Source organism: Erinaceus europaeus, chromosome 15 (genome assembly GCF_950295315.1).
Source record: "Erinaceus europaeus chromosome 15, mEriEur2.1, whole genome shotgun sequence".
NCBI lineage: Eukaryota > Metazoa > Chordata > Mammalia > Eulipotyphla > Erinaceidae > Erinaceus > Erinaceus europaeus.
The window spans coordinates 20,783,762-20,801,538 of NC_080176.1; the positions used below are offsets into that span (position 1 = coordinate 20,783,762).

Genomic DNA, 17,777 nt, shown 5'->3' on the forward strand with positions numbered 1-17,777 from the left:
GCTGGGACGATGTTGGCCTGTGCAGAGGGAGGCGAGGAGGAAGGGGCCAAGGTGGTGCGGGTGAGGGAGCTTGGCATCCATGCCTTCTCAGAATACACAGGCTCGGGAGTCGGGCGGTGGCGCAGCGGGTTAAGCGCAGGTGGCACAAAGCGCAGGGACCAGCGTAAGGATCCCGGTTCAAGCCCCGGCTCCCCACCTGCAGGGGGGTCGCTTCACAGGCAGTGAAGCAGGTCTGCAGGTGTCTGTCTTTCTCTCCCCCTCTCTGTCTTCCCCTCCTCTCTCCATTTCTCTCTGTCCTACCCAACAACAATGACATCAATAATAACAATAATAACTACAACATTAAAACAAGAGGAATAAATAAATAAATATTAAAAAAAAAAAAAGAAGAATAGACAGGCCCAGAGGGCTGGGCTGGGAAAGGCTCCTGAAAGAGATCGTGCGATTGGGGGCGCTGGGAACCCTGTACCCCCAACATCACGGATGGTTGTGAAGATGAGTAACATTTAGAGAGACAGCTGTGCTAGGTTGGTTGTGTACACTGTCACTGGGAAAAGCATGTGGTGAGAGAGAGAGCGTGCAGGCCCCCAGAAATTGTGGGCCAACACTTCAGAGCTCTCTCCCCATAGATTTTATTGCTTTGTCCCAGGCTTTACTTTGCTTTTTCCTCTCTGCTTCATTCTTCTCATCTTCAACATGGAGCAAACACCTGGGTTGACATGGTATAATTAGGAAATATTAAAGATTTTTTCAGAAATGTAAACTTGTGTGGTTAGTCCAGAAGATTTGAGTTATTGGTGTGTACATGCATTGGTTTCAGGGGAAATACAGAATAAGCAGAAGGTGGTTTCTCCTGGGAGTGCAGGAGTGTGACAGTGTACACGCAGAACAGTAAGCACTTATTTCATTCTTTCATTCAGAGCATATTTGAGTCTCTGATGTGAGCCACACACTGCACACAGGCCTGGGAGTAACTTTATTTTAACATATACCACTTTTTTTTTTTTTGCAGTAGACTTGAAAACTGAAGAAAAAGAGTGTCTTTTCTTTTTCTTTCTTGTTTCTTTTCTTTTACCAGAGCACTGCTAAGATCCTCTAGCTTATAAGGGTAGGTGCTGGGGATTGAACCTGGTACCTAAGGTGCCTCAGGCATGAAAGTCCTGGCGTAACCATTATGCTATCTCTCTAGCCTGGATTGTCTTAATATGCAAGCTCTCTCTAGAGCCAGGAAGTAGATGGAAGAAAAGAGAGCTTTGAACTCTAGGACAGAAGAGATAGCATAATGGTTATGCAAAAAAAAAAAAAAAAAAACCTGTCAAGCCAGAGGCTTTGAGGTCTCAGGTTCAAGCCCCAGCACCACCATAAGCTAGAGCTGAGCACTGCTCTGGTAAAAGGAGGAAAAAAATAGCAAAGTCTTTTGTTAATTCTTCTGAGGGAGTTGGGGACCCGAGGTGGAGAGGCACTGAAAGAAATTCGGCAGAGACCAAGGATAGATCCAAGGTAAAGTTTATTAGGAGCACAATCTCTTCTATAATGAATGCAAGGAGAGCTGTTTTAGTTAAAAATGACTTGCCTCCCACTTATTCTATAATTTGATTATAGATCACCGAGTTGTCTCCTGGCTCGAGCAGTGCACACCCGCCGTCTATTCCTGTTTATCTCTGGAGGACACCGAGACTCAGTCCAGCTCTATGTGGCTCTTGGCAAACAGTTTCCTCTGGCCAGAGTTAGTTTTAACTCTTTGACTGCTGGAGCTTTCCCACAGCAGTCTGGTCTTCATTTGATTGCAAGCCAAGATCTCTCACAGTCTTTGAACTCTAGAACAGAGATGGTAGGGCTGGGACCTGATTTCAAAGCTGATAGGAGGAGAGTGGGAAAGACTTGGGGATTGTTGAGTTTGGAGCAGCGGATGAGAGGAACATGTTCAGAAAGACCTGGGTTTGTCAGGGAGATAATATAATGATTATGCAAAAAATTATCATGCCTGAGGGTTCAGAGTCCCAGGTTCAGTCCCCCACTCCACTGAAAGAGAAAGAAAGAGTGGGGGGAGGAAAGAAAGAAAGAAAGAAAGAAAGAAAGAAAGAAAGAAAGGGAGGAAGGAATGACGGACAGACATGGGTTTGGGCTTTGGGTGACTGACTGACTGACTGACAAACTGACTGACTTCAAGCTGATGGAAGATGGAGTGACTCCAGCTCTCACTCCCCCTGCCTGGCTGAGAGTACCCGGTGGTTCTTTTCTAGTTTCCTGAGGTTGTCCCTCTCAACATTGGAGGAGCACACTTCACTACACGCCTGTCCACCCTTCGGAGGTACGAAGACACCATGCTGGCGGCCATGTTCAGCGGGCGGCACTACATCCCCACTGACGCTGAGGGCCGGTACTTTATTGACCGTGATGGTACACACTTTGGGTATGTCTTCCCTCTTACCAGGAACTTTGTAGCATCCTCGTTAATGAGTGGCTTAGTCCTCAGTATGGGGCATCGCTATCGCCCACAGTGCATAGAAGAGAAAATAACACATTGATGGAATTTAATACGTGTAATAATTGTATTGGAACCAGAGTCTTAGTTTCTTCTCCAAAGGAGATAAGGAGAGTTGTAGAAATCCCAGAGAATGCACACTGGCTGAATATGATCTAGTCTACACATTTTTAAAATTTATCTGCTGCATAGAGACAGAGAAAAATCACCAGGGGAGAAGGAGATAGAAAGGGAGAGAGACAGAGAGCCACCTGCAGCCCTGCTTCACCACTTGGGAGACTTTCCCCCTGCAGGTGGGGGCTAGGGGCTTAAACCTGGGTCCTTGCACATGGAACATGTGAGCTTAATCAGATGCATCACTGCCCAGCCCCCTACAGTTTATTTCTTATTTTCATTGCCATCAGAGTTATCACTGGCTTCAGTGCCTGCCTGACAGGTCTCTCTCTCCTGGGTCCTCTTTTCCTTTTTTATTTTTTTTCTTTCTCTCTTTTATTTGATAGGACAGAGAGAAATTGAAGGAGTAGGGGAAGATAGAGAGAAAGGAGAGAAAGAGACACCTGCAGACCTGTTTCACTTTTTTAAATATATTTATTTCTTTATTGCCTTTTGTTGCCCTTGTTGTTTTATTGTTGTAGTTATTATTGATGTCATTGTTGTTGGATAGGACAGAGAGAAATGGAGAGAGATGGGGAAGACAGAGGGGGAGAGAAAGACAGACACCTGAAGACCTGTTTCACCACTTGTGAAGCGACTCCCTTGCAGGTGGGGAGCCGGGGGCTCAAACCAGGATCCTTAAGCTGGTCCCGGCGCTTTGCACCGTCTGTGCTTAACCTGCTGCGCTGTTTCATTTTTTATGAAGTTCCTCCCCTACAGGTGGGGACTGGGAGCTTGAACTCAGGTCCTTGTACATGGTAACATGTGTGCGTGCTCAGCCAGGTTCATCACTGTTACACTTTGAAGACCTGAAAGTTAAAATTTTCATCTATGTGTGTTCTGCCAAGAGCTGAGGGAGGCCCTTCTCTAAGAATTCAAATTCTGGCAAACATGTTTTTAGATGTGTCTTACTACATTTTAGTGGTGATATGACAATAGCTTTTTAAAAAAGGTTTCTTGAGGGAGTCGGGCTGTAGCGCAGTGGGTTAAGCGCACGTGGCGCAAAGCACAAGGACCGACATAAGGATCCCGGTTCGAACCCCGGCTCCCCACCTGCAGGGGAGTCGCTTCACAGGTGGTGAAGCAGGTCTGCAGGTGTCTATCTTTCTCTCCACCTCTCTGTCTTCCCCTCCTCTCTCCATTTCTCTCTATCCTACCCAACAATGACAACAACAATAATAACTACAACAATAAAACAACAAGGGCAACAAAAGGGAATAAATAAATAAAATAAATATTTAAAAAAAAAAAAGGTTTCTTGCCACTGCCATTGGGGATGATATGTGGAAAACATGATATGCAGTAATTCCCAGACTTCTCCCAAAAGTTTCAAACAAGCAAATAAAATAGTTGAGGGGAATGGCCACTCAAGATAAGGAAGGCTGTCATCCTTTAAAAAAAAAAAAATTCTGGAGGCCAGGTGGTAGCACATTGGGTTAAGCGCACATGGCGCAAAGCACAAGGACCAGCATAAAGATCCTGCTTCAAGCCCCGGCTCCCCACCTGCAGGGGGGTTGCTTCACGGGCGGTGAAGCAGGTCTGCAGGTGTCTATCTTTCTCTCCCCCTCTCTGTCTTCCCCTCCTCTCTCCATTTCTCTCTGTCCTATCCAAGAACAACATCAATAATGGCAGCAAAATGGAAAAAATGGCCTCTGGGAGCAGAGGATTTGTTGTGCTGGCACCAAGCCCCTGCAATAACAAATAAATAATTGGAAATTAATTAATTAATTAATTAATTCCTATTGTTGTCCTTTTAGCACTAACTCATAGAAGAACAATCTCACAAGAATCCTTCCCCAGAAAGGATTTCGGACCACTTACACGTGAATAAGAGCTTCAAGAATCTATGTCGTTCTTTGTGAAAGGAGAAATCATTATAGTTGCCTTCCAGGTTAATAAAAGAGCCTTTGACCCCTGGTCAGGTCCTTTTAGACTATGCAGCTGAAACTCTTTGCCCCTTGTATCTAACCTCAGAGATGACTAGAAAATTAGTGTGGTCCTTGACCTTGAATAGAATGACCAGGGAGGCAGACACTCCCCAGCTGCAATGTTGTGCTGTGCTGACCTCCCAGCAGAATCACCCACATCAGCAGGAGGGTCATTTTTAACCTCAGGAAGGAACCTCTGGTAGAATAATTTGCTCTGAAGCATCTGGGCTTCTCCCTCTGGGCTGTCAGCTGCCTCTACTGCTGAGAAAACAAAGTGTCACATCACTCTGCTGAGCTATAAAAAGATTTTTGTTTGCAGGCTGTTTGGGAGTGGAAAGTGCTGGCCCCAGTTGGCAGCTCCCACAACAGTCTTAGCTGGGCCTTGCCCTGAGGTTATATTTTCCCATTTTCACTCAGCTTTGCTTAAGATCCAGCAGGACTGCTTTTGGGAGGGGTGGTGGGAAAGAGGGGGCTGGGTTTGGCTTTAGACTGACTTGCCCAGTGCTCAAGTGGCCATCGCTAAAGAGTGGCAGAGCCTGGCAAGCAGAAAGCAGGACCTTATGGCACTTACCCTCAGGCTGCTGGTTTCCCGTGACCTGTGATTCAGCCACAGCAGCAGCAGAGAACGCTGGAGACTCATCAAATGAATCAGGAGTCTAGGGCAGCTGATGGGTTACATTTCATGTGCCCACAACACTTGCTATATACCGTGGTGCTTGCACCTCCTCCGCTGTGATTAGTGCTGTCACTTTGAACTAACGTTTGGGTCGCTGTGGGTGAGGTCTTTTTTTGTTTTGTTTTTTTAAAGATTTTATTGCTTTATTAATGAGAAAGATAGGAGGAGAGAGAAAGAACCAGACATCATTCTGGCACATGTGCTGCCGGGGATCGAACTCAGGACCTCATGCTTGAGAGTCCAAAGTCTTATCACTGCACCACCTCCCAGACCACGAGGGTGAGGTCTTGGAGCCAGTTTGTCTGCAGCTGAGCCTCTGGCTAATGCTAGTTCCTTAACATTTCTGACCCCCACTTCTCCTCGTTCATAAAAGGCACATAAAATAGCATGCATCCTATCCAGCTATTATTTTTTCTTTATACTATTTATTTGGATACAGAAAGAGAGAAATTGAGAGGGACAGAGGTGGTAGAGAGGAGGAGAGAAAAAAGAGATACATAGCACTGCTTCAGTGCTCCTGAAGCTTTCTCATTGCCAGTGGGGCTTGGGGGCTTGAACCCAGGTCCTTCTCCCATAATGTCATTAAAAGGGTTAAATGGAGGGTTGGGCAGTAGCGCAGTGGGTTAAGCGCATGTGGTGCAAAGTGCAAGGATTGGCATGAGGATCCTGGTTCAAGCCCCCGGCTCCCCACCTGCAGGGGAGTCGCTTCACAGGCGGTGAAGCAGGTCTGCAGGTGTCTGTCTTTCTCTCCCCCTCTGTCTTCCCCTCCTCTCTCCATTTCTCTCTGTCCTATCCAACAACGAACGACATCAACAACAACAATAATAATCACAACAATGCTACAACAACAAGGACAACAAAAGGGGGGGAATGGCCTCCAGGAGCAGTGGATTCATGGTGCAGGCACTGAGCCCCAGCAATAACTGGAGGCAAAAAAAAGGGGGGGTTCAATGGAACAGCCCATGAGCAGCGGCTGGCACAGACTCGTGCATAGTATCAGCTGGTCATAGAGGAGTCACTGAGATGGCAGCTTGATCCTGGGGCTTCCTTGAATATCCTTATAGAAGAGCCCCTCCCACGCTCACCAGTGATGTAGCCAGTTTCTCTTCTCACTAAAGAGTCTGAAGAGGTTTTTTAATGATTTTTTTTTTAAAGAAAACAGTGTATGTATTTTTATCCACTCCCTGAACCAGTCCACTCAAGTGTTAGGGTTAAGTATCTGATTTCCTCCTTATAGCTACAGAGTAATGCTGACAGAACATGTAGAAAGTGTAGGACATTTCTGCACGGCGGAAAATGCAGCTATTTTCTTAAAGATGTACTTACCAGGACTGGGTGGTGGCACACCCATAGAGTGCACGTTATAATTCATATGATTCAAGGACCCAGGTTCAAGCCCCCATCCCTGCGTGAAGGAGGGAAGCTTCATGAATGGTGAAGCAGAGCTATAGTTCTCTCCTCTCAGTCTCCCCCCTCCCTCTCAATTTTTCCCTGTCTCTATCCAATAAATAAATATATATATATTTTAAAAATGTATTTACCCTGACTGAACAGCCTAACTCACCCAAGAGAAATTGGTGCTCATGTTGACAAAAAGTCATCATAGTTCTACTCGTAAGAGCCCCAGACTGAGAACAGCTGCAATTCTCATCATCAAGAAAATGTAAGGGCCCAGAGGGAGAAGCCCAGATGCTTCAGAGCAAATTATTCTACCAGAGGTTCCTTCCTGAGGTTAAAAATGACCCTCCTGCTGATGTGGGTGATTCTGCTGGGAGGTCAGCACAGCACAACATTGCAGCTGGGGAGTGTCTGCCTCCCTGGTCATTCTATTCAAGGTCAAGGACCACACTAATTTTCTAGTCATCTCTGAGGTTAGAGGGGCCAGACAGTGGCACCACTGGTTAAGTGCACGCATTACATGTGCAAAGACCCAGGTTCAAGCCCCTGGTCCCCACCTGCAGGGGGAAAGCTTGACAAGTGGTGAAGCAAGGTTGCAATTGTCTCTCTGTCTCTTTCCCTCTGTCTTTCCCTCCCCTCTCAATTTCTTTCTCTAGCCAATGATAAATAAATAAAAAGATTTAAAAAAAAGGAAATACCCACACATTGGTATAATACTTAGCAATAAATAAAAAATAAAACCACTACTAAGCTAACCTCTTTTTTTTTTTGCCTCCAGAGTTATTGCTGAGGCTTGGTGCCTGCACTACAAATCCATTGCTCCTGGAGGCCATTTTTTTCCCTTTTGTTGCCCTTCCTTGTTGTTTATCGGTGTGGTTGTTACTATTATTGTTGTCTTTGTTGGATAGAACAGAGAGAAACTGAGAGAGGAGGGGACGTCAGAGAGGGGGAGAGAAAGATAGACACCTGCAGACCTGCTTCACTGCTTGTGAAGCAACTCCCCTGCAGGTGGGGAGCCGGGGGCTCAAACTGGGATCCTTATGCTGGTCCTTGCGCTTTGTGCCACGTGTGCTTAACCCGCTGCGCTACCGTCCGACTCCTCTAAGCTAACCTCTGTCATAGAAGTTAGATTTTTTTGCCTCTGTAGAGATAGACCAGAAAGAGGCATAAGGAAATCTTAAGGAGGGTGAGGTCTTTGCATAATGGTTATGCAAAGAGCTCTCATGCCTGAGCCTTCAAAGTTCCAGGTTGGGTCCCCTAAACCACCATAAGCCAGAGATGAACAGAGCTCTAGTTTAAAACTAATAAATAAATAAATAAGTGGAAATCTTTTTTATATGAATAGTTTTTTTAATATTCCTTTTTGTTGCCCTTGTTGTTTTATTGTTTTAGTTATTATTGATGTCATCGTTGTTGGATAGGACAGAAACAAATGGAGAGAGGAGAGGGAGACAGAGAGGGGGAGAGAAAGATAGACACCTGCAGACCTGCTTCACCATCTGTGAAGCGACTCCCCTGCAGGTGGGGAGCTGGGGGCTCGAACCAGGATCCTTACGTGGGTCCTTGTGCTTTGCACCATGTGCGCTTAACCCGCTGCGCTACTGCCCAGACTTCCTATAAATGGAAATCTTAAGGAGATATAAATGCTCTACATCTTTATCTCAGTGGTGGTTGTACTTGTATATTCATACATAAACATTAACTGAACTGTGTAATTCAGATTTGTACACTTAGTGACTATTAATTATATCCTAACTGTATGGGTATTGAGGAGCTAGACATATTCCATTCTTGCTATATGAACCTAATAATGATGCCTAATATTATGGCTAATAATAATTACAACTATGCTAATATTGATTCCGATAACAATCACTGACACCTAGTGCTTCCTCAGTACCAGATTTTTAAAGCATTTTTTACATGTCCGTCATTCAGTTTCCTCCTAACATTCCAAGGTAGTTTTCTCACTCCTCTTCCACTTTTCCTGGCTTTCCAGAGGAGAAGATCTGGGCTCAGAGAGGTTAACTTCTTTTGCCAGAGGTAACAGAGCTGACAATGTGGTTCAGATTCACACCTTCATAACTCGCCTCCTCCCTGCTGACAGCACCTTCTCTCTCCTCCTTGTCCACCTTCTTGCCTCCCGCTCAGAGATGTGCTGAATTTCCTACGCTCGGGGGACCTGCCTCCCCGGGATCGTGTGCGGGCTGTGCACAAAGAGGCCCAGTACTACGCCATTGGGCCCCTCCTGGAGCAGCTGGAGAACATGCAACCCCTGAAGGGGGAGAAGGTCCGCCAGGCGTTTCTGGGACTTATGCCCTATTACAAAGGTGAGGGGTCCACTGAGGGCAGTGGAAGGGGCGCGGGGGCAGAGAGGAGGCTTAAAGGCATCAGTCAGTGCCTAAGTCCTCACTGGAACACTGACCCAAGGCGATCTACACCAGGCAGGGTGGGAGACTCAGTCTCGGTGAAATAGCTCACTTGGGTAGCACACTGCTTGGCCATGTGCGTGACCCAGGTTTGAACCCAGCCCCCACTGCACTGAAGAAGGCAACTTTGGTGCTGTAGCCAATCTCTTTCTACCTGAAAAAAAGGAGGAGGGGGAAGGGGAGGAGGAGGAGCCTTCTCTCCTCCTGGCTTCCTTGGCACAAGATTTAGGTTCAGCAGGCTCACTTGCTCTGTGATGGTTATCAGATCAGATTTCTTTCTTTTTTATTTATTTATTTTCTTTCTTTCTTTTTTAAAGAGAGAGAAAGCTTCAGAGAGCAAAGGGCCAGATCCCTGCTCAGCTCTGGCTTATAGTGGTGCTGGGGATCGAACCTGAGGTCTCAGAGCCTCAGGCATAGAAATCTAATATTAGAGAACCATTATGTATCTCCCTACACCCAAATCAGGTTTCTAAAAGATAGCCCTCCTCTTATCTCATCAGTTTCCTTTTCCAGTTTCTGCCCTTCCAGACCCGCAGAACCCCATTCCCCCAGGAACCTGTTGCCTCTGCTCCCACCACCCTGCCATCACTGCGACTCTCTCGTAGTCACTCCCTTCCCCCACCCACTGTCTTGCCTCACCCCCTTACCTCTCCATCCCCACCCCAGTGACAGGTGCTGTGTTCACCCCCATAGACCATTTGGAACGGATCGTGGAGATTGCCCGGCTGCGTGCAGTACAGCGGAAGGCCCGCTTCGCCAAGCTCAAGGTCTGTGTCTTCAAGGAGGAGATGCCCATCACCCCCTACGAGTGTCCGCTCCTCAACTCCCTGCGCTTCGAGCGGAGTGAGAGTGACGGGCAGCTCTTTGAGCACCACTGCGAAGTGGATGTGTCCTTCGGGCCCTGGGAGGCTGTGGCCGATGTGTATGACCTGCTGCACTGCCTGGTCACGGACCTCTCAGCCCAAGGCCTCACTGTGGACCACCAGTGCATTGGGGTGTGCGATAAGCACCTCATCAATCACTACTACTGCAAACGCCCCATCTATGAGTTCAAGATCACTTGGTGGTGAGTAGCCCTGGTAGGGAAGAGTCTCATCAGGGAAGGTGTCCCTTCCCCTTGGTGGCTCTGGGAGTAAGAGTCTCCGGAGGGGCTACCGACTGCCCCAGAACCCGCTGAGGTGAGGACCGAGTTCTGAGGCACAGCTCAAAGAGGAGAGAGGTAGAGCTCCAGCCTCCCCAGCTGCACCTCAGGGTCAGGCTCCGGATTTGTAGCCCAAAGGGACTTGGTGCCTGCACTTACCGGCCTTCCCTTGGGCGGAGCGGTCTTTGCCTGAGGCTCGGGGTCTGGCCAGCTAGGGCATGACCGGGAAGTTCAGAGAGGTTTTGTTGCTTTCATGACCTTGCAAGAGAGTTTCTGTGCCCCCCCCCCCTTTTAAGGGCCACCTTACCAAAATACTATCAAAAGCATAATCACTCCCTCAACCCTGTGCCCAGTGCGTTGGTATGAACATAGACGGACTCTGATGGGGGAGGGGGGGTTGTGTCAAGTGGCCACCTGAGCCCCTGAAGAAGGGAGAATCTCTGTCCCAGTGCACTCCCTCTTCCTTCCAGAATAGCCCATGCTTAGTTTCAGGATGTGGAAAGACAAGACTTCTTTTCCTCCCAGAACACATTCCCTTCACCACATTTTGGCAATATAACCATAGCTGCCAAAGCCATGCACCAGGTTGGCCTTAGAAGAGCACAATGTTTACAGCCCTGCCTTGGGGCCTGGGCTTCTACCTTCCATCAACTTTTCTCATAGGCCTGACATACAGGTTCCATTGGCTCCTTTTAATGATTCTCTAAATCACACAGGCAAGATGCCTTCTGTCACGTTCCAAATGTAACAGCCTCTCCAGAGCCTCAGAATAATTCCTTGGCTGCTAGCTCATGTGTTCAGATCCAATTTGTGGTGAACTTCTTGAGTGGGAACCCATTCCTTAGACCGTGTTGCTTCATCTTGTTCATCTTCAAGAAGAATGTCTTTTCTGGGAAAGTAGGAAGGGCTGAGTGAGAGGAACAGCAGCCCTAGAGCTGAGGGAGACAGCATCAGGGGTGATTCTGTTTTCGCTCCCTGTACTTCAGAGAGAGATAGAGGTCCACAAAGATCAGTCTCCATCATGGTTCCTTCTTGCTCTGTCTGCCTGGGGCTCCTGTGTGGAGCTTCGTGACCTAAAGAAAGAGCTGTGCTGTGCCAGTAATTGGAGAATAGCATTTCTATAATTGTGATTGTACTTGACTATTCCTGGGTGTGCTTGTAGGGAGGTTTTTAAGTATGTAAAAACCTGAGGATAATCTTACTGGTAGACCAGATTGGTAAGTTGGGTAAGGAGGAGCTACCTTTATTTGAGGAAGTGAAGTGAGGGCCGAGCCCTAGAACCTTGACCGAATTTCTGTTTGTTTGTTTGTTTATTTATTTATTTATTTATTTTTATTTTTCTTAATATCGCCACTAAGGTTATTGTTGGGACTCGCTGCCTGCACAACAAATCCACTGCTCCCCGTGGCTTTTTTTTGGATAGGAAGGACAGAGAGGAAAGGGGGATAGAGGGATAGAGAGGGAGAAAGACAGAAAGACACCTGTAGCAGTGCTGGTGAAGCTTCTACCTTACAGGGAGAAGTCTGGAGGCTTGAAGCTCAGTCCTTGAACATAGTAATGTGTGCATTCAACCAAGTGTGCCACCAACCAGTACTGAGTTTCTTTTTTTTTAAGTTTTTTTATTATCTTTATTTATTGGATAGAGCTATCCAGAGATTGAGAGCAGTGGGGGAGATAGAGAGGGAGAGAGACAGAGAGACACCTGCAGACCTGCTTCATGGCTAGTGAAGCTCTCCCCCTGCAGGTGGGGACCAGGGGCTCGAACCCAGGTCCTTGCGCACTGTAATGTGTGCGCTCAACCAAGTGCACCACTGCCTGGCCCCCCTGAGTTTCTTAATGAGGCAGTGACCTCCAGAACCCTCTGTGGAAGCAAGGGCATGGCTAGCTAGGGCTTGACCACTGAAAAGTGTGAAAGCATGCCATATTACATCCTTAAGCCAGTGAGGCAGAGGCCGGGCCCAACAAGGAAGGTAAAGAACGTTCTGACTCTAAGATGTGTCTTCATTGTATTGTCATCCATGAATGAAGTGTCACTTTTTCTGAAGCCGATGTCCCTGTGTGGAGCTTAACCCAGTAAGTAGCCTGGTTCTCGCCATATTCTACCATGAAAGTCTTTCTTTGAGTTGCTCTGATGGTTGGTTACCACCTAGAAGAGTTCATTTTTGACAGACACTGGGGCCAGCTGTTCAGGGCAAAGCTAGTGTACATAGACAACAGAAAGTAAGGTCCATGCTTCCAGCACTCCCCCCTCGGTCCCTTCTCTGTCTCACCCCCAGCAAAGAACATCACTACCCTTAGTTATATGGAGTCCATGCATGTAAGACAGGGAGCGACGGATTTACTCAGAAAGAGGCCCTGAAGATTTGACTGGGGCTCCAGGGACACTGGATAGGGACCCTGTCCTTGTGCCTCTTTCTGGCCATTCTTTGATAAGAAGTCAAAACCAGACTAAAAAGTGCTTTGAAAGTGTTGGTTTGTTGTAAAGGCCTCCAGATAAAGGGTTCTCTCTAGGAAATGACTTCCCTCACTTGGACCCCTTTTCAACTCCAGATGACCAAGCCCAGGACATAAGAAGGGTTGGATCACGAAGGAGGGAATCCACAGGATGAATACTTCTCTCTTGAAAGAAGTTTTTTTTTTCATAGAAAGCCTGTGCATAATGTCAACTAATGCCTTTCATCCAACTCATCCTACAGTAAATGGGCCAAACAAAAGTGCCTGTTATGGGTCATCTTGATGTCTGACCTTGGGCACTTCTTCTCTCAGGTGCTAAGCTCACTGGCGGAGTGGGTGAAAGTTTGAAGAGATAGGACGATGTGGTGTAATGCTAGCATAACAAGATTCAGTAAAAGCTTAGAGAAAATAGTAACGGAAAAGACTGAACCAAATTCACAATGAGAAACAGGAATTCTTTCACTGATGCTCTGAGTAGGACTAGAGGAGCCATCACCATCCTCTTTGGTCAACCCCTTTTTTTTAATCTATCTTTTGTTTTATTTATTTGTTTATGGGATAGAGACAGACAGAAATTGAGGAGGGGGAGAGAGGAAAGAGACAGGCACCTGCAGACCTGCTTCCCCACTAGTGAAGCTTTCCTCCTGTAGATGGGGGTCGGGGGCTTGAACCTGGGTCCTTGTGCATTGGAGCTTGTGCATTCAACCAGGTATGCCACCACCCGGCTCCCTCACTGGTTAAATTCACTAGACTGCCCATGCTTCTCATGTGGAACACACTCAGCTGTGCTCTGAAAGTCTTTATCTCTTCTGTTGAGGGCTCAGGGATATTTGGGGATCTGTGTGAGCCTTGTGCCTCAGGCTGGTCAGATGATAGAATCTTCCTTTTTTCCTTTTTCTGGGCTCCTAAGCAGACATCTGCAAAGCTACAAGGTGGGATTAACCGCAGTGTGTGATTTTGGGTTAAGCTGGATCTCTGTGAGGTTAAGACCAACAACAAAAACTACTCTGAGCATTTCGATCCTAGTTAAGAGTCTCACGTATCACCTTTCTGTACACCTTCTGTCCGTATTTGTTTAATTTTAGTGATTAAGCTTTCTTGGGTGTCACTTTGCTGAGGCTCTTTAATGAAGGTGGTGCGTGCTGTATGATCCTTTAGAGAAGGAACATTAATTCATCAGAAATAGGAAAGATGGGAGCTGGGGTGAGAGAAGCACTTTTTTTTTTTTAATTCTGGAAGAAATATATGTTGCTATATAGGTTAAGTGGGAAGGGAGGACAGGCATGGGGTTCGAGGAAATGGGCATAGGGAGTGTAGGAACAGTCTTTGTTTCTAGAGTATGGGAAGTCACGTGGGCTCATGGTCTTCTCTTTCTGTATAGTGTTGTGTAATCAGTGTGATACTTCTTGTGTTCATTCATTACTCGTCTGTGAGCACGTCGGTGCGTGGAGCTTCATCTAGCTGATATTAAAGTCAAGAATTAGAACCTGGGTGCTGTGCCTTTTTTCCCTTCCTTCCCCTCCCCCCCAAAAAAAAACCCAAAACTTTACAGTCATCTATCCTCCCCACACACACACTTTGTTAGCAAAGATGTCTCAGTTTCTGCTTAAAATGTGTTGGTTTTTTTTGGTGGGGGGGGGAGAATGCCACACTGAATAAAATAGGCTCTTACCTGAGACCAGAAGCTGAACTTCTGTTTTGATGTGCAATCAAGGAGAAGATACATCACACAGTCCCTTCTGCAGTCACTGTCACCGTGTCTCCTAGCGCAGGCCGACTGCTTTGACCTCCTCTCTTGGCCACTGTCCAGGAAAAGAAGATGCCACAGCTGCACCATTACTTGTGTAGCTCACGACCCTGGCAGGTAGGTCAGAGAGAATTTTCTCCTGTCACATCACTACTTCTGTCTGAGAGATTGGTCAGTGGCTCTAGGTTTGTGTGAGTCTCAGTAGTTAAGACCTTTCCTGGAGGGGGCCAGGTGGTGGTGCATCTGGTTAAGCACACACATTACCATGCACAAGGACCCAGGTTCAAGGACCCTGCATGGAGGAAGCTTCACAAAAGGTGAAACAGGTCTGCAAGTGTTTCTCTTTCTCTCTCCCTTTCTTTCTATCTCCCCTTCCCTGTCTCCCTCCTCCCACCTCAATTTCTCTCTGTCCTATAAAATAAAATAAAACACAGAGAAAATGGCCACTGGGAGTGGTGGATTCATAGTGCCAGCACTCAGCCCTGATGATAACCCTGGTGGCAATTAAAATAAAAAGAAACCGGGAGCTGGGTGGTAGCACATCGGGTTAAGCACATATGGTGCGAAGTTCTAGGACCGGCACAAAGATCCTGGTTCGAGTCCCCGGCTCCCCACCTGCAGGAAGGTCGCTTTGCAAATGGTGAAGCAGGTCTGTAGGTGTCTGTCTTTCTCTCCCCCTCTCTGGCTTCTCCTCCTCTCTAGATTTCTGTCTGTCCTATCCAACAACAACAGCAATGGCAAAAATAACTAGCAACAACAAGGGCAGCAAAATGGGAAGAATGATGCCCAGGAGCAGTGGATTCATAGTGCAGGTGCGGAGCCCAGCAATAAGCCTGGAGGCCAAAACTAATAATAATTTTTAAAAATTAATAAAATAAGAAGAAACCCTTTCCTGGAGTAAAAATGGTTACAAGTTGCCCTTCCTCTGTAAACAGTTTGATACCTTTCTAGCTATGAGTGTCTTCATTACAATGCTCCTTGGAGTCACTCAGAAGGGTGAATTTTGAAATACTATTTCACTGTCTGACTACCACCTTGAAATCTGATCCTTCTGACTGTTAAAAAATATCTATTGATGGTCCAGAGGTGGCACAGTGGATAAAGCATTGGACTCTCAAGTACAAGATCCCGAGTTTAATCCCCAGCAGCACACGTACCAGATTGGTGTCTGGTTCTTTCTCTCTCTTCTTCTATCTTTCTCATAAATAAATAAATTCTTTAAAAAAAAACTTAAAAAATATTTATTGGGCTAGGGGTAGATAGCACAATGGTTATGCAAACAGACTCTCATGCCTGAGGCTCTGTCAATCTACCCCCCCCACCCCATACCACCTTGAGCCAGAGCTGAGCAGTGCTCTAGTAAAAAAAAAAAAATACACACACACACACACACACACACATATATTTAATGGGACAGAGAGAAATTGAGAGAGGAGAGGAGAGGAGAGGGAGGCAGTGATAGAGAGAGACATCTGCATGGTCTGGGAAGTGGCACAGTGGATAAAGCACTGGACTCTCAAGCATGAGATCCTGAATTTAATCCTCAGCAGCACATGTACCAGAGTGATGTCTGGTTCTTTCTCTCTCTCCTCCTATCTTTCTAATAAATAAATAAAATCTTTAAAGAGAGAGAGAGATCTGCAACACTGCTTCACAACTTGTGAAGTGTCCCTCCTACAGGTGGGGACCAAGAGCTTAAACCTGAGTCCTGGCATATGATAACTTGTGTTTTCAACTGGATGCTCTACTTCCTGGCCCCTCCTTCTGATTCTTCAAACAACAGCAGGATATCATCTGTGTCAAATGTATTCCTTGACCTAATGACCTGCATATACACTAGCCACCTAAAATGATAATACACTAATATGAGCTTACAGGCAGGACACCGGAGCTCACAGAGGCGTCACCAAGGGCATGGTTAGTAAGTGACAGAGCCCCGTTCAAACCTTTGCCGAAATCCTCTGCAACATGAACAGCAGAGCCTGCCTCCTTGGCAGCCCATCGTCCCACAGCCAAGGCTTCCCTCTACCTGACCTATAAAGATTTGATAAGCTGACATTTTACTTTACTTTATTCTGTATTCATTTGTTTGTTTGTTTTTCCAGGGTACTACTCAGCTCTGGCTTATGGTGGTGCTGGGGATAGAAACTAGGACCTTTGTTGCCTCAGGCATGAGTCTTTCTGCATCACCATTATGCTGTCTCCCCACTCCAAAGCTGATATTCTAGAAGGAATTTACTGCTTTTCTTAATCTCCACTTGGTGGGTAAAAGGATGCTGCTTATGGGGCAGATGACTTGGCAGGTGACTAAGGCGTCCTGGCTCAACCCTGGGTATGTCAGGATGACCGAGGACAGCCCAGTCTCATAGATTCCTGCACAAAGGTGCTCATGAGACCTGTCCACGTGGGGAGATGCAGGGCCACAGCCCTCCTTCAGTGTCTCCTGACTCTTAACCTATGGGGCATTGGAGGAGGGGGGTTGGGGTTCACAGCCTTGGATTCTGAGTCTCTATCCTACTACCTGTGTTCTCCCTTTATCATTTTAGTTTGTTGTTTTTACCAGAGCACTGCTCAGCTTGGGCTTGTGGTGGTGTGGGGGAATTGAACCTGGGACCTCAGAGCCTCAGGCATGAGAGTCTGTTTTCATAACCATTATGCTATCTCCCCTGCCTTTCATCATTTTGAGGATGACCTCTTAGCTAACTTTACTTCCTTTTAGAAAAAAAAAAAAAGGTTATGCAAAGATACTCTCAGCCTAAGGCTCTAAAGTCCCAGGTTCAATCTCCTGCACCATATGCCAGAGCTGAGCAGTGCTCTGGGAAAAAAAAAAAAAAAAAAAGGTACCAGGTGGTAGTGCAGCAGGTTAAGCACACATGGTGCAAAGTGCAAGGAATTCTGGACTTGGAAGCATGAGGTCCTGAATTCAATCCCTGGTACCACATGTTCCAGAGTGCTGCTCTGGCCTGTCTCTTCCTCTCTTCCTCCCCTTCCCCTTTGCTCTCTCCTCTCCCCCTCTCCCTGGCCCTGGCCCTCACCATTGAAATAAATCTTTAAAAAAAAGAAAAGAAAAAAGAGAGCAAGGACCAGCGTAGGATCCGGGTTCGAGCCCCGGCTCCCCACCTGCAGGGGAGTCACTTCACAGGCGGTGAAGCAGGTCTGCAGGTGTCTGTCTTTCTCTCCCCCTCTCTGTCTTTCCCTCCTCTCTCCATTTCTCTCTGTCCTATCCAACAACAATGACATCAATAACAACTACAGCAATAAACAACAAGGACAACAAAAGGGAATAAATAAATTTTTAAAAATTAAAAAAAAAAGAAAAAAGAAAAAGAAAGAAATGATAATTTAAAAAGTCTGCTTCCATTCCTG

The 17,777-nt window shown here is 46.6% G+C and overlaps 1 protein-coding gene across 4 annotated transcripts in view; it reads left to right on the forward strand.

Moving 5' to 3' along the window:
* The window catches only part of LOC103119735 (BTB/POZ domain-containing protein KCTD7), an 89,759-nt gene that overhangs the window by 725 nt on the left and 71,257 nt on the right, over positions 1 to 17,777 (forward strand). For 2 of the 4 annotated variants that reach the window (XM_060173145.1, XM_060173147.1), the window contains exons 2-4: positions 2,244 to 2,413; positions 8,792 to 8,970; positions 9,736 to 10,135. In XM_060173145.1, the coding sequence (XP_060029128.1) occupies positions 2,244 to 2,413; positions 8,792 to 8,970; positions 9,736 to 10,135 (749 nt within the window). Of the gene's footprint in view, positions 1 to 2,243; positions 2,414 to 8,791; positions 8,971 to 9,735; positions 10,140 to 17,777 lie in introns of those variants that run through there. The other 2 variants (XM_007530058.3, XM_060173146.1) reach the window with 2 other exon arrangements.